A 17,157-nucleotide genomic window follows, 5' to 3' on the forward strand; every position below is an offset into this window, starting at 1 on the left:
CCAGGTTTTACATTAATGATGCCAAAGGCATTGGCTTTTGCGGCAGTGGCCGCAACACACTTATTTTGAATATGCGTAAGTGTGAATGATTTTAAGAGGTTTGGCAAAGGGCAAGTTAAATTACTTTCAGTGATTAGCAACTTAAATTACTGTCTGTTACTCACACAAAGCTATGGTATGACTTCAGATTGGAATATACATAGAGGACAACTAGGTTTACTACTTGTATGATGCTTTTTAGACCTTTTTTGAGCTTGACAGCCCCTGGTCACTATGCTTTATCCATTACAGTTATAAATTATCAATCATGGCTTCCTAATAATCCCCATCCATTATTTGGCTCTATCACTCCACTCTCTCCTCTCCACCAATAGCTGGTGTGTGGTGAGCATACTGGCGCACTACGGCTGCCGTCGCATCATCCAGGTGGATGCTGCACACTGGTGGTGGTTAAGGAGAGTCCCCTGTTCACTGTGTAAAGTGCTTTGAGTGTAGTGTCAGAAAAGCGCTATATAAATGTAACGTTCATTCATTAAAAAGAGCTGCATGACTTATAGCATAACACTACTTTGGTGTTCCATGGAAGTAAGAAACTGAAAAATGTTCAAAATATCAAAAATGTTATTACATGGTGAAATGTCCACTGAATGGCACTAGAACAGTGGTTCTCAACTGGTTTGGCTTCGGGACCCAGATTTTACATTGTAAGTCAAGTAGCGATCCACTATTGTAAAAACTTAACCTGTATTTAATGTATCCTGGGTCACATTTCCTTTTGTCTTGCATAGATTTGTTCATGGTTTTCAAGTATAATGGCATGCATCAACTGACATTATTTTTGTTGTTGTTGTCAACAACTAAATCTACAGGAAGTATTCTCTCCCACCTTTTAAAAATTGAAGAGCATATTTTTTTATAGGTTATGAGCCCATTGTTATCCCCTTTGTTTCCTAATTTCAAACATCATTCATACAGAACATACATATTACACAGGAGGAAAGGCTCCTCATAACCATGGTTAGGTCAATGTAGCTAGTCTTAAATAGTAGTAATAATAAATTATAGTAGCCTATTGATGAAAAAAATACAAGCAGAAACATTCTGATACTACAACTGCCACTGTTGATATAAAAATCTAATAGATTTCTAATAGAGTTCTAATAGATTCTACCTATAGATTATTTCATATGAAACTATAATATTTTGTCAAAATATAACCGTTACTTTTGCTCATGTAAAATCGTGAAGCTTTGTAAAGGTGATGATGTGTAATGAATTTATTTTATTTTTTAGCGCATAACACAGTGTTGCTCTTTTCCACATCAGTGCTGTTTGGCATGTCGGGGCTGCCTGTTTGATGGGTTTGACTTGACCTCCTCTGTGACACTTTAAACTAGAAAAGTCTTACTAGAACAGTTTTAAGGTCTGCACGCCACAATATTGAGGGAAGGCCGGCTGTTGCGCACGCGTCAGAGAGCAGAGGAGATAATTAGCGTGAGCTGGTAACATTACACACACGCGAAAGCTTATCACACCACTAAAATATCGCAGTGCAAATAAGAAGCCTTTAGCTGAATGCGAGCTTATCATTAAATCTCTTCATTATATATTATATTATCATTAAATGATCTCTATCACTTGGGCGGCCGCCGAAAAACATTGTTCTTTCCCTGCTGTCCGCGACCCATTCCGAATAGACCTGCGACCCACTTTTGGGTTGCGACACACCAGTTGAGAAACACTGCACTAGAAAAACAGATGAGGTTTGTAGGGTAATGCTCTATTGAGCTTTAAATAAAAACAAATACTACCTATCTGTCCTAAACCTAAACAATAATGTCATCAAGCGCAAATGTGAGATGAAATATGCAATTGCTGAAGCATCCGCGTCATTTTGTCACAAACTATGTTTATCCTTGTTGCAAGTGAACCCAAATTTAACATAGTATGGGTGGTATTTTTGCTTTACATAAATGTTTTATGTTATTTTAAAGGATGAGGGAGTGCCACAAAACCTTTCAGGTTGGCATCTGGCTAATCTACTTTCTACTAAGTGACAGATGAATTTGCAACAAAATACTATAGATTTTGAGTAGATACACAGCAGCTGATGTCAACAAAAGATATGGGAAGCATTTTCTTCACTTCTTTTGTGTTCCATGTAAGAAAGAAACTCATACAGGTTTGGGTGAGTTTCCTTTAACCTGTCTGAGAACTAGTCAGAAAATCGTTATCTTTTTTATTTTCCTGATACAACAAAACTATCTATGGACATAATAACACCACAGTCAGAGAAGAAGGGTTATAACAGACTATAGCCACACCTAACAGAGGTTGTTTGCTTTCACCACAACCTCAGATAACAAGAGGTTGTCTGTGCTACTTAAAATTAGTCCATGTTGACTTCTTAGTTTGAGTTTATTTAGTTTATGATACATTAAAGAGAGCAGATTTTGCATCCAAAATTTGTGCTTTGTTTACTTTTTTTTTTTTTTAAATGTAGGTATAGGTTTATTCAGGAAGAGTTGAGAGAAAAGGAAGCTGAAAGAAAAAAGAAAAAAAAATTGTAACAGCCTAAAAATGTTCTACAATAGAAAGAGGAAGTTTAAAATGTGGCATGTTATTTTCCTGAATGTGCTGCTGTCTACATTTTTCTAGGCCTATATTGAAGCTATTCAGGAGGTTATACATTCAGGAGAGAGTGTACTTTCACTTTCGATTTGTTCGATAGACACAAGTCATAAACACTATACAAGGCCATTACTTAAGTTATGAAACGAGTACTGATGTAAGCTAATTCCTGGTTAATCGGTTAGGCCACAAAAACGCTGCTTTACCCTTCTGAATCACATGGCACTTTTTCCCTCATTAAAAAAGTTGTATTTTGAAGAAATAAATTGTAATTTTGAAACATTTGTATAAAATCATGACCACTCACATGACTCTGTGTCATATTTGTAACCTTTATAAAAGCTGTTTAAATATAGGTACATGGAGAAGGTCCACACATGGGGGATGCCATGTTATGATCACATGACCAGCCAAATACTGCTAATTTAATCTCAGTAACCGCCTAGTTTTTGGACACTTTCAATCATGGATTAAATCAATCATTGCTGACTGTGTATAGTAAACTTCTGCAATGGCATTGGTAACTGAAAACTTTTGCATTTGAATGATGCTGCTTTCACGGCCCTAGGTGTCTGTGTAACTCCAAGACTACATGGAAAACAATTACTGAGCAAACCTTTAAATTAGTTCATCCATACAATTGGTCTGTATTAGAAAAGACCACATCAATCAACTCAATCCAATCTTGTCAATTCAGTAAAACATGTTTCAAAACAGAATGATCAATTACTAGTTCAGATAAACTACCCTTTTATACTGATCTAGACTCTTGTGCCCATAATAGGGTCATTTTGACAAGTTCCAAAATGAATGCATTCTACCTGGGTCAGCAACAGTAGAAAAAAAATAGGCTCCTCAAGCCAACACAAGTGACCTTTCTGTGGTGTTTACCCAGAGCAACCACACACTCTACTGCTAAGACATACCACTCTAAACCCCATGTTGGTCATAGACCAGAAATACATGAAACTGCACAGCATTTCTGATAACTCATGGAAGAGATTTATGCTATTCATGTATGCTACAATAGACGGAATGACCAATTTGGTTAGTCAGCCAACCGGGTACAGTAACTGACCAATGCTGAAGGCCTGGCCAACATATCAGTCTATTACAGATAGACTGTGTACTGAAGAACTCAATCCTGACAGCAAAATGAACATATAAATCACACTTACACAACAAAGCATATTCACAGGCTGTAATCAGGTATGTAAACCCCAGCTGTCACATGAGCACCTCAGGCACTATATACCAGGCCTGCACAGACTCTTGAGGTTTGTCACATTTGACTTACTGTTCCTCTCTTTTGCCTTCTTTGAGTGCTGCACAACTCTTTGTTTGCCTGCTAGTAGAGGAAACTGTCAACTAATACCCATCACAATAAAACTGACTCGCATCAGAGCAGAACAGTCAATGGAACGGATCCACGTGAAGACACACATATGCGGCAAGGTTATTACTTGTGTCTTCCTCTCCCTCAACTAACACTACATACGTGTGCTCCATTATTCTGCCCTAAGAGGGGTGGGACAAGAGAAAAGCTCTACCGTAGGCATTCTGCTGGGTGCTGTACTGGGAATTAAATGCTTGCAAACTGCAGAATATGAAGCCTACTTTCTATCAGGGTCAACTGGTGGCACATTTTTTGCACCTCGTGCAAGTATGCACTGTTGACCTTATCTGAGGAATGCCAAGCAAAGACAGCCTGGCCAATCATTTGCTTTCTTTCAATTGGTATTAAAAGATCATTCAAATCAGGCTTGAAACTTCCCAACTATATAGTATGGCAAAAGCAATATGTCATTTAAGTAGGGTGTCTGAATCCACAGTAGTCACAAAACAGTGGGCAAGAAATACCTGGTTGACCTGCTACATCTGGCAAGATTCCGAAATACATGACCTTTGAACACTTTACGATCCTATAATTCCACAGAAGCTCAGGAGACATCATATTTAAAATGCGAAATTAAAAACAAAAAACACCTGAAAACTGTGAGCTCTTTTCAACTGCAAGTGCTATATATACCAAGAAAGTTGTTCCTTGTGCTTAAATGGTGCTTGTCTAACAAAACCAGAGTAAATAATTTTCGCAGTTGCTGTTAATGTGTCATAGATTCAGATCATGATAATTCCCATGTCCCTCGAAGTATGCCTGGGAATGTATTCATACTAATCACCTGCATATCTAAAGAATGAAGGCTACTTTATAATGGCCATACATCATGGCCATACAAATAAAGTACATACATCATCAAACGCAGCATTCTCGAACATTACACATATTCGGACAGATCTTCAGATCATTTTTGTCCCAGATTAGGGTGTAACAAATTAGTAGTTCTCAATAGGGCTGGGCGAAAAAATGCATTTTTCAAGAGCTTGAAAAAACTCATCTCATAAAAAAAAAACTCACAAAATGAATCTAAAACAACATATATTAGTCACATTTAGCACCATAAATAGAATTCTATAATTACAAAACTGTTTGTGAACTGTTCGATATTTTAATTGGCAAACGTGGACATGCTAGGTTTTCTTATCATGGGTTCCAATAGCGCATATTCAGTTACAGACACGAGTCTAACTGTTCGTGTTGCCAGAACGAAATTGGTAGGTTATCGATTGCTATAGAATTTATTTTTGGTTATAATCTGAGTTTTCACTTACTATTTTAGACCAAACTCAGTTTTATGACTACGGTTTCTAGTCCGGTTGTTGAGTGGTCAGTTCGGCTTCGAGATGAGTTTTCCGTGTCCAACGCACAAATTGCCTGTCAGAATTAGCTTTCACCCATGGTTTCACAAACATGGAAATCTGGCAACTCTATATGGCTGGAATAGTCTACTTTTTTAAGCCACCTGACATTGTGCATACATGAATGGCTTTGGTTGTCAGGGAAATCACAGAGCCAGCGCGATGTAGGCAGTCTCTTCACTACACTTCAGCCGGACAGCTGAGATAAATTAGTTGACTCTCTTCAAAACATAAGGGCGGGACATACGTGGTTTTGATGGACACTTCTCAAGACCAATGAAGATACTTGTTAAACAGATAGCCTGATTAAACATCTTTGCATAGGTCATTTTGATGCACAAGTCAAAGAGTAGAAAGAGGCCAAAAGTGGATAAGTGTTTTTCATTAGACAGCAACAACATATATACAGCTCTGGAGACCACTGCAAAACTATCAGTTTCTCTGGATTTACTATTTATAGGTATGTGTTTGAGTAAAATGAAAATGTTTGTTTTATTCAATAAAGTACTGACAACATTTCTCCCAAATTCCAAATTAAAATATTGTCATTTAGAGCATTTATTTGCAGAAAATGACAACTGGTCAAAATAACAAAAAAAGGTGCAGTGTTTTCAGACTTAGAATAATGCAAAGAAAACAAGTTCATATTCATATTTAAACACAATACTAATGTTTTAACTTAGGAAGAGTTCAGAAATCAATATTTGGTGGAATAACCCTGATTTTCAATCACAGCTTTCATGCGTCTTGTCATACTCACTACCAGTCTTTCACATTGCTGTTGGGTGCCTTTATGCCACTCCTGGCACAAAGATTCATGCACCTCGGCTTTGTTTGACAGCTTGTGGCCATCCATCTTCCTTTTGATCACATTCTAGAGGTTTTTAATGGGGATTGAGCTGTACATACATACATAACATTCGATATTGATAAAAATGTGAGTACTTTTCTATATTTATCTTATGTTCTACATCTATACAATCGGTTCATGTGTGTGTCCCTAAAAACGCAAGCAGTTCGGCAAAGTTGTACACACAACTAGCTACCTGAATCAGTCATGAAATCAGCCTGTTAGGAAGTATTAGTTGGCAAGTGGCTACCTTACCCTGCTGTCAAAGAAACTGGCAATGAGGCTCGGTAGCCACTAGCTAGCTAGCCATCAAAAAATTATATTGTTGTGTACCAAACAAGACATCACTGACAATGCAATACAGCTATAAACTGAACACAACATCTCCGACATCAACACCATTGCTGTTTTTTTATGTACTATTTAGTTAAATGTTTTTTCATGATCCAAATCGCTGTTATGTCCAATTGTTGACACAGGCAAGAAAGGGTTTCTTCTTCATGTGATGTTTATTGGCGACTGACAATCCAGTTTATGGTGCATTAACGCCACCTAATGAGCCTGTGGAGCATCACAAGAAAGTCTGATCACGTTTCGTGATTAAATCCTAAACTGAGTATCCTTCTTGAACTTCAAATTAAAAGGTAGCTTACCCTGTGGAGTCTACTTGTAAACAAACAAGGTATGTTTAATTCATTCTTGAGGCCTAACAAACATGTGGAATCCATTTCCTCCCCATTAATGGTATGAAATGTATATTGTGATAAATATCCCTATCGAATGACATGAAAAAAATAAAAATTGTGATAATATTTTTGGCCATATCGCCCAGCCCTAGTAATAAACTGGTGGGTTGCAGTTCTATTCAGATAGGGTTACTGAAAGCAGGGCAAAAGATAATGCTATGCAACTAACTATATTATCGTGCATTGTTAGAAGAGCAAAAATATCTTTTAAAAGGGAGGGGAATACATCTCCCCTATCTTTTGTTGATGGTGTCAAACACAAACAAACTGTCACTTGGTTAAAGCTAAATATATTTGGCCCAGAGTTTGTTCCATGTGTTAGGCTTAAATCATTGTTTTGCTTTTGTTTAAGCATTTACAAAATTGACAATATTCCTATACAATGTCTTATTAATAATTTTGTGTATTGTTAAATGTATGCAGTTCACAGTAATATTAATATATTTTATTGTTTGTTTGTTTGTTTTTTAGAACATTTTTGTTTACTTTTGCAAGACAAACTTTTTTTTTTTTTTGGTACAGTTTTCGATCCTCCCTCAATGTCCAATGTCAAATCTGGGTCTACCGACATAAATTTTATGACAGTAAAAAAGCTCACTTTTTATTTCTTTATAATCACCACACTTTAAAATGTGATGTCTCTGGTGCATCTTTCAAGCAAACATCAGGATTGCATTTAATTTGCCATTCATCCTACACACATTCTTTCTGATGAGTGCTGAACTGCCCAAACCTGTGCTCGCCTGAGCCACACCCTTACATCAGACACACTAACAACTGATAGACTGTCAGTATTCTGTGCCAGGAGCAGAGGATCTGAAATAGTCAACATGCAATTCCTCTCCTCCTCACCCTCCACTGGCACAAAGAGGGAGACATATTTGGGCATGCAAACTCTCTAAACTCATTCACAATGTTCTGGAATATGCATCCATGATAAAAAAAAAAATAAAATAAATAAATAAATAAATAAAACACAAACTTTGGAGTTGTTTCTGTATTACAGCAGGGGAAGCTGTGGAGGTGTTCAGCAAGTGTAAGAGAAAGCCTATTTTTCAATTAGTCACCACTGAAATATCGAGCCAATTGTTGTAAGAGGCAGATACATTTCTTTAATTAGAACTAATTTGCTATAAAACAAGCCCATGAAACAGGACCACTAATGCATTGTCTTGTCCATTTGACAACTGACTGCCATATACACTTAGCTTAAAAGGGTGTTTGGTGGAGATATTCACATTTGGACTTATCTCTCATCAGCCATCTGGGGACAGAAAGTGAGCAAAATACCACAAGACATGTAACAGACATTATCAGTCATTTTTCAAATTGTTCACCTTGAATCAACCTCAAAGCCCAAGAACACTCATTTTTTTTTTTTTTTTAAATCCTTGCACAAAACATTGCCATTTTATGGCTTTTAGTCTACGTCTGTCAGCTCTGAGGCCTTCTACATGCTAGTGTACTCATAAAGTTGACCAAATTCACTTCGGCCATAATTATAAATATAAAATGTATAGTGTTTCTCTTTTAGGAAAAAAAGGCTGGAAAGTGCCATTCCCGTTTACATGCACGGTGTTTGCGTCTTTCTCCTTACTCCCGTATACACACAGCTCGGTCTGTAAGCCGCTTTCTCCACAGCAACGTAATTTCCCCACAACGCAAACATGGGATCTGAAGAAGACTTGACTATTTTAATCTCTGTGTTGTTTTAGTTTATTTCCAGATATTCCAGAGTTGTTGCTGTGTTTGTTTCCTTAACTCTCCATCGCAACCTGAAGCGTAATTGCAATGAAATAATGGCCTTTCCCTCTTATATAAAACTCTGGGATTCCCCCAATGTACTTGAGCGCATATATGTGGACATAAGGGAGAGTAATTAATATTTTAAATTGGTGTGTATCCTGTAAATGGCTTATATCTTATTGTGTATGTTCTTTTTCCCACAGTACTTCCAGAAATGTTTAATTCCTTCCACTGTGTTGACTTTTTGATATGATGTAGGGCTTAGTTCTATGACGCGAGATATCAGGTCTGTTCACGCACATGCGCACTCTTCAAAAACCTGTAAGAACGCTGCTGATGTGTTTACATGGCCACATAAGCCAAGTTTTCTGGGAGAATTCTGGGTGCATTAAACTGCTTCTCTTAATTTTTAAATGGTGTCAGGAAATCTGTGTTCTTGTATACATGACGTTTCAGAATGCTGCTTTCTGCAAAAAAAAAAAAAAAAAAAAACATTTCCTTAAGTGTGTTTAAACGTGTTTAAGGTTGAAGGCTGTGACGTAAACTATAGCCTACTGACTATTAAAAAAAGAAGCAAGTCCTTTGACTCATCTCGGCCCAACTTCCTGGTTCAATGGGAAATAAGTCAACACAGGAATGAAAACTGCACTCGTTAAGCCATTTCATTGGGTCTTTAAGCTCTATCTGATTAAAAACCAGATCCAAGTACAAGATGAACAGCTCAAGTTCTACTTGTCAAAGTAGCATATTTAAAATACATATATGAGAAGTTTATAGGTATGAATTTGTTTTAATCACAAAGCCAAATCTTGAACTATCTGAAAACTTGCACATGGGGTTGCTGACTGCCCTCCTTACTTTGGACCTAAAACTTTATTGAATCATAGAATTACTTAATAAAACAACAATATTACAATGGATCAACTAGATCTGGCCCATCTGAAGCAAAGGCCATGCAAGCAATTATTCAAATCAACTGCAAATGCAAGCTCCTTTTCTGTGTTGTAATGTCAGCACAGTGCTGAAAGCAGGCCATGGCCATTTGACACCCCCTCAGATGTCTCTCTACAGATGAATGGTAGGATTCGTGCAGCGTTTAAAGGTCAAAGACTGGCACAAACATGAATTCGGCATTATTATACTATCAGGCAATGGATGATTCTTGTTCCATAACTCTGGATAGAGCTGTTTAAAAAAATGTAATTTAAAGCAACAGATCAGAGATGTGTGGTAATATTCGCAGCAAGTGTAACACTGATGATCAAGATGATAACTGCAATGGTGATGACAGACACGCGATCTGTTGAAACGCGCTTACGCTGTGACAAAATTGCGTCATAGTTACTGTAAATGCTGCATAGTTTGAACATGTTTTCACGAAACGGCGGGTAGAGCTGCCTCCGTCCGGGAAACAGATATCTCCCCATTGACAAATCTAAATTTCTCTATTTAAAAACTCTGACCATTCAAGTTGTGGCTACTATTGGGCAAATCTGACTCAATGCGTCAAGTTTTAGTCCAACAAACAAACATCGTCATAGAGGTTTAGCGTTAGAAAGAGCGAAAGGAACAGTGTAGATCCGTCACCACATACATTTAGGGCAAAATCAGACAGCCGATTAGCGCAAGTAATTGAAACAGATAACCATTGTGTATACTCACCCCATTAACCACTCCATAATGATTCAAAGGGACAAATCCAAACGGAGCGGCCGTCCCCCCTCTATTTATCCGGGTAGCTCAAGCTAACAGTCTTTATTCGGGCTGAGAGGTGCTTTTAATCTCCGACACTTGTCTTTTGCGAATGAACGTGTGTTAATAACAAGCGCGTGAAAGGTGACGGCGGGGCAGGTGGATGAGCTTCAGCACTCCGGTCGAGGACCGCATTGACTTTGACGTTTGGCGAAGGGTGGCAGAAGGATACTTTCTGTCTTGAATGGTCGTCTAAAGCTGCGGTAATCTCTCTACTGCTGGCCCGGAGTATGGCGGCTCTCCAGTCACGAAAACATTTTGCTTAAGCGGAGAGGCTTTAGAATAGGCTCCCGCCAGAGCGTTTTCGGTGCACAGGGATCTCGCTGAGGTTATAGGGCTGTTTTCAAGCTCTGCCATATACAGGAAACCCGGAAGTAAACACAGATTCGATGCCGACCGCGTTATTTTTTCCCCCCCCACCCGTTTTCTGGCAGATCCCGCCTCCTGCATTCGGATTGGCTACTAAGAGCTACTTACAAGCGGTCTGCGATTGGGCAGTGGAGAAATCGTTCATAACGTTAAATTGCAGAAAAACAAACAGCCACTAAATCGAAGTTCAATGCGAATTTTAAATGGTTAACATTAGACAAGACAAAACTATGGCATGCATTTAAATCAGCTTTATAGCGTTGTCGATTAATATTATAATGGGGACGATGTAATATCGCAGCTTCCAGTGTATTAACGTGTGTTTTTACTCTCTTCTGTCCTATAAAACTGATAGACCTATTTACTATACAATATATTCCATACAGCTAAATATATATGTAACATAATGTGTCACTTCTTTTCTATAAGTTATTATCATTCATTCATTCTGCAATTATTATTATTATTATTATTATTAAAAATAATATTATTTCAAATTAACAATTAGAACAAAGGGGTAGTTCACCCAAAAATGAAAATTCTCTCATCATTTACTCACTCTCAGGCCATCCCAGAAGTGTATAACTTGTGCTGAACACAAATGAAGATTTGTAGAAGAATATTTCAGCTCTGTAATTCCATACAATGATGATTTGATTTGATTTACAATGACATTATTATTAGTAGTAGTAGTAGTATTCAGTAAAAATAAAATAAAAATGTCCATACATGCAGTCTTCTTGTAATCTTTCTAAAACTGAATTTCTTCACATTCCATCTCTACGCAGTAATGTATTTCTTTTCCACAGCATTCTCAGAAAAGTCTGAAATAGTGCATTACAAAAAAATACATATTCTCTCATGGGAAGTGATAGTTACCTTGATATTGTATATTTTTATATTTGGCATACAGTGAAACCATAAATGTGGGAGCCAGGCAAAATCGAGTTGTCATAAATCAATTCTCATCCGCAGCGTTTGTTAGGTTATTGTTCAGAACAAAATGATGCCTCATATAACAAATTATTTTCTTTCCAGTACATTTATTCAGCCATTTACTATTAATAAAAAGAAAACACACAAATCGTTTTTTTCTACTGTCAGAATGGTAAAGTGTCAGAAGTTAGAATCACCCAAATTAATGCCTTATCTTGAAGGTGGATAAGATAACCATCCAATCAGAAGGTGTCGTCAAGCTGGTGACGTAGAGAGAACTTTCGTCCAATCATTTGACGTCTAATTATATCAATAGCGGGAGTTGCCGGAATACGGGTGGGGGGAAAAAAAGAACGCATGCCGACCCCATCTCCCGGGATGTGGTCTGGTCAGAGGGGCATGCCGGGATTTGTAGTTCCCATGGCAGTTGTTGTAGGCAACGTGCGTGCAGACTTGACGTACCTGTGCGTGCTTCGCAAGACGTACTGATTGCTACAAAATACTCGCATGCGCCACTCTACTGTGGGTTACCGAAATATTTGTCACAGAAGCATTATTTTTTCTATTTTTCAAACAATAACTAGGCTGTTGGACATGTTGTGTGTGTTTTTTGCAGTGTAAATATTTAACATATAAAAACAAATTATTATTGATTCTTTAACCAGATTCTTTTCAGTCGAAATATCTTGTAAGCGATAAAGTATCTGATACAATCTCTTGAACTCATAAGTAATGGCAAGAATAACACATTTCTGAGGTACCATGGCATTGTTTTATTCCTGATTGAGCATTTCTGTTATTTTTATTCATTATTAAAATATACAAAATAAATATTGTATTATTTAATTTGTCTATTTAGCGGCCAAAAGTTTGGAATGATGTGCAGATTTTGCTGTTTCGGAAGGAAGTTGGTACTTAATTCACCAAAGTGGCATTCAGCTGATCACAAATTATAGTCAGGACATTACTGATACAGCACCATCTCTATTTGAAAAAAGTCATTTTTGATCAAATCTAGACAGGCCCCATTTCCAGCAGCCATCACTCCATCACCTGAATAATCATGCTAAATTGTTAATTTGGTACTAGAAAATCACTTGCCTATATATATATATATATATATATATATATATATATATATATATATATATATATATATATATATATATCTGCCTTTAGACGCATATGAACTTAAGTGACATCCCATTCTTAATCCATAGGGTTTAATATGACGTCGGCCCAACTTTTGCAGCTATAACAGCTTCAACTCTTCTGGGAAGGCTTTCCACAAGGTTTAGGAGTGTGTTTATGGGAATTTTTGACCATTCTTCCAGAAGCGCATTTGTGAGGTCAGACACTGATGTTGGACGAGAAGGCCTGGCTCGCAGTCTTCGCTCTAATTCATCCCAAAGGTGCTCTATCGGGTTGAGGTCAGGACTCTGTGCAGGCCAGTCAAGTTCTTCAACACCAAACTCGCTCATCCATGTCTTTATGGACCTTGCTTTGTGCACTGGTGCGCAGTCATGTTGGAACAGGAAGGGGCCATCCCCAAACTGTTCCCACAATGTTATGAGCATGGAATTGTCCAAAATCTCTTGGTATGCTGAAGCATTCAGAGTTCCTTTCACTGGAACTAAGGGGCCAAGCCCAGCTCCTGAAAAACAACCCCACACCATAATCCCCCCTCCACCAAACTTCACAGTTGGCACAATGCAGTCAGACAAGCGCCATTCTCCTGGCAACCGCCAAACCCAGACTCGTCCATCAGATTGCCAGATGGAGAAGCGTGATTCGTCACTCCAGAGAACGCGTCTCCACTGCTCTAGAGTCCAGTGGCGGCGTGCTTTACACCACTGCATCCGACGCTTTGCATTGCACTTGGTGATGTATGGCTTGGATGCAGCTGCTCGGCCATGGAAACCCATTCCATGAACCTCTCTACGCACTGTTCTTGAGCTAATCTGAAGGCCACATGAACTTTGGAGGTCTGTAGCGATTGACTCTGCAGAAAGTTGGCGACCTCTGCGCACTATGCGCCTCAGCATCCGCTGACCCCGCTCTGTCATTTTATGTGGCCTACCACTTCATGGCTGAGTTGCTGTCATTCCCAATCGCTTCCACTTTGTTATAATACCACTGACAGTTGACTGTGGACTATTTAGTAGCGAGGAAATTTCACGACTGGACTTGTTGCACAGGTGGCATCCTATCACAGTACCACGGTGGCCATGGAAGTGATTGGAACACCTGAATTATTTGAACCCGATATATATATATATGTATATATATATAGAAGTGGTGGTGGTGTACTGGAGTAAAGCACTGAACTGGTAAGTGGAAGGTTGTTGGTTCAATCCCCACAGCCACCACCATTGTGTCCTTGAGCAAGGCACTTTATTCCAGGTTGCTCCAGGGGATTGTCCCTGTAATCAGGGCACTGTAAGCTGCTTTGGATAAAAGCGTCAGCCAAATGCATAAATATATATATTTAAAAAAGTTGAAAGCTATTTGGTTCATTAAATGAAGCTTTAAGGTGCAATATGTAACAATTTTCATGTAATATTCGCCTTTTTTGCCAATGCGTGAACGGCTTGTAACGCAACTTAGAAAATGAGCCCTTCCTGGAGTAGAATGATTTTCATGTGAAGGGAGCGGGTCGCTTTTGCCAGGAAAATCCAAAGGATGTGACGTTTATGCACGCTCCTGAGAGCCTTGCCTCAGTGCGTCTCTTCCGCTATTCAACAGCGACAACAAACTGCAACACTAGGTAACGTTATCTTAGAGATGGAATCCAGCAAACGTCCGGCTCCCAGCACAACACCGACTCCAACACAAACTCAGAGTAAGCCAAAAAACAAAAAACAAACAAAAAAAACATTTATCTACTGAATCCCATCTGGCTAAGTGGGAACGTGATTGTGGTCGAGCGAAAACTAGAATGAACATTGGCAGGGTCTTTGATTCCTGGAGGAAACTTCGTTCAGTTTTGGGGATCAAAACCGACCCTGAATAGGCGTTCTTCTGATTGGACAGGTAAGCTTACATAACTGCAAAGCATGTGAAATCTAGTGCCATAATGATTGATCTGTGTAATTTTAGCTAAACTACAATAACACATGAAATGAATGCTAGACAATGTTGAAGATAATGCAAAAAGACCCATTCATTAGTGTAACGTAAATTGGTTATATCGAAAATATTTACATTCTATAATTATAAAACAATAGCGCATCAATATATCAAAATGTCAGTTGTGATGGAATCACATCAATACTGAATTGTGTCAACATATTTATAATGTACAGTATATTTTATAAACAGCTACTGTCATCATCCACCAAATTTAGCTAACAGCTATTGATAAAGCTGGCTAGCTAATTAACGCTGACATAGGCTATTGTATAAATGCAGTCAATGTATCATGCAAAGAAAAGCAATTACTTCAAACTACAGTCTCGCATAGTCAGACCTATCACACTTTGTTTTAGCCCTGTTCCAGCACTGGAGAATCAAATATAATATACAGTCTCAAAGTTTGTAGTAAAACAATCATAACTGTGTAATTTGAATTATGCTACCTCATCTGTCAGTATGATGTTGGTGAATCACGTTGTCTCTTTGTACTTTACGTCATTGTTTTGGTCAATGCTCGCTCGCGTCCTTATGGAGTGTGTGCACGAGCGCAAGCACGAGCAACAGGTAGCTGGCTGCAGTTCACTTAAAGGCCACAGGTGTCATTAATAACAAGGGTTTCTGAATCTTACATACTGCACCTTTAACATTGTCTTTGTGTTTGTTTTTGAGTTGCAATAGACTAGCATGTCTTAAGGTCAATATTAGGTCAAAAATGGCAAAAAAGAAACAGCTTTCTCTAGCAGCTCGTCAGTCAATCAGTGATTTGAGGAATGAAGGCTATGCAATGCTTGAAATTGTAAAACAAAAAAAACAAAAAACTGAAGATTTCATACGAAGACAAAGGACAACTGGCTCTAACAAGCACAGAGAGAGATGTAGAAGGTCAGATGTACAACTAAACAAGAGGATAAGTACATCAGAGTCTCTAGTTTGAGAAATAGATGCATCATATGTCCTCAGCTGACAGCTTCATTGAATTCTACCCGCTCAACACCAGTTTCTTTTACAACAGTAAAGAGAAGACTCAGGGGTGCAGGCCTTATGGGAAGAATTACAAAGAAAAAGTCACTTTTGAAACAGAAAAACAAAAAGAAAAGGTTAGAGTGGGTAAAGAAACACAGACATTGAACAACAGATAATTGGAAAAGAGTGTTATGGATCTTAACCCCACTGAGCATTTGTGGGATCAGCTAGACTGTATGGTGCATGAGAAGTGCCCGACAAGACAGCCACATCTATGGCAAGTGCTACAGGAAGTGTGGGGTGAAATGTCATCTGAGTATCTGGACAAACTGACAGCTAGAATGCCAAGGATCTGCAAAGCTGTCATTGCTGCACATGGAGGATTTTTTGATGAGAACTCTTTGAAGTATTTTTATTTTTATTTTTATTTTTATTTTTATTTATTTTTATTTTTAATTGTAATAGTAATTTTTCACGTTATTAATGTCCTGACTATACACTGTGATCAATTGAATGCCACTTTGCTGAACAAAAGTACCAATTTCTTTCCATAAGAGCAAAATCTGTACATTATTCCAACCTTTTTGCCACCAGAGTGTGTGTATATATAATATAATATAAAATATTAGTCATAAAAATCTATATTTTTTCTGGCCTTTTCTTCTTTTCCTAAATGTCTTTCATTAAGTGCTAATTGTTCTTTGTTTATGTAATGCAAAAAAAAAAAAAAAAACATGTATGAACTACCCCAAACTATATTTAAAATTAAATAAATACAAATCTGTACTGTACTGAAATTTACAATTTCTCATCATTTACTCGTGCCATCCCAGTATGACTTTTTTGTTCAGCAGAACACAAATGAAGATTTTCAGAAGAATATCTCAGCTCTGTAGGTCTATACAGTGCAAGTGAATGGTGATCAGACATCTGTAGCTCCAAAAATCACATAAAGGAAACCTAGAAGTAATTCAGAATATTCCAGTGGTTAAATCCATATCTTCAGAAGCGGTATAATAGGTGTGGGTGAGAAACAGTTCAAAATGTAAATCCTTTTTTTTTTTTTTTTTTACTCTAAATTTCCACTTTCACCTTTACATCTTAAAGTTACATGTGGTGTCTGTATAGTTTCATTTTCACATCTGAATGTGAAAGTTAAAGTGGAGATTTAGAATAAAAAAGGACCTATATATCATTCTATTTCTTTCCCACACCTATTATATTGCTTCTAAAGATATGGATTTAAACACTGGAGTCATATGGATTACTTTT

General features: G+C 37.8%; 1 protein-coding gene across 1 annotated transcript in view; it reads right to left on the reverse strand.

The window, feature by feature from the left end:
- Window positions 1-10,865, reverse strand: part of LOC127417189 (MOB kinase activator 2-like) — an 83,969-nt gene extending 73,104 nt beyond the window's left edge. The window contains exon 1 of the mRNA XM_051657019.1: window positions 10,393-10,865. Coding sequence (XP_051512979.1) covers window positions 10,393-10,409 — 17 coding nt within the window. The 5' untranslated portion in view covers window positions 10,410-10,865. The remainder of the gene's footprint in view (window positions 1-10,392) is intronic.
- Between the last annotated feature and the right edge of the window lie 6,292 nt (window positions 10,866-17,157).

The sequence above is a fragment of the Myxocyprinus asiaticus genome, chromosome 26 (genome assembly GCF_019703515.2).
Source record: "Myxocyprinus asiaticus isolate MX2 ecotype Aquarium Trade chromosome 26, UBuf_Myxa_2, whole genome shotgun sequence".
Classification (NCBI taxonomy): domain Eukaryota; kingdom Metazoa; phylum Chordata; class Actinopteri; order Cypriniformes; family Catostomidae; genus Myxocyprinus; species Myxocyprinus asiaticus.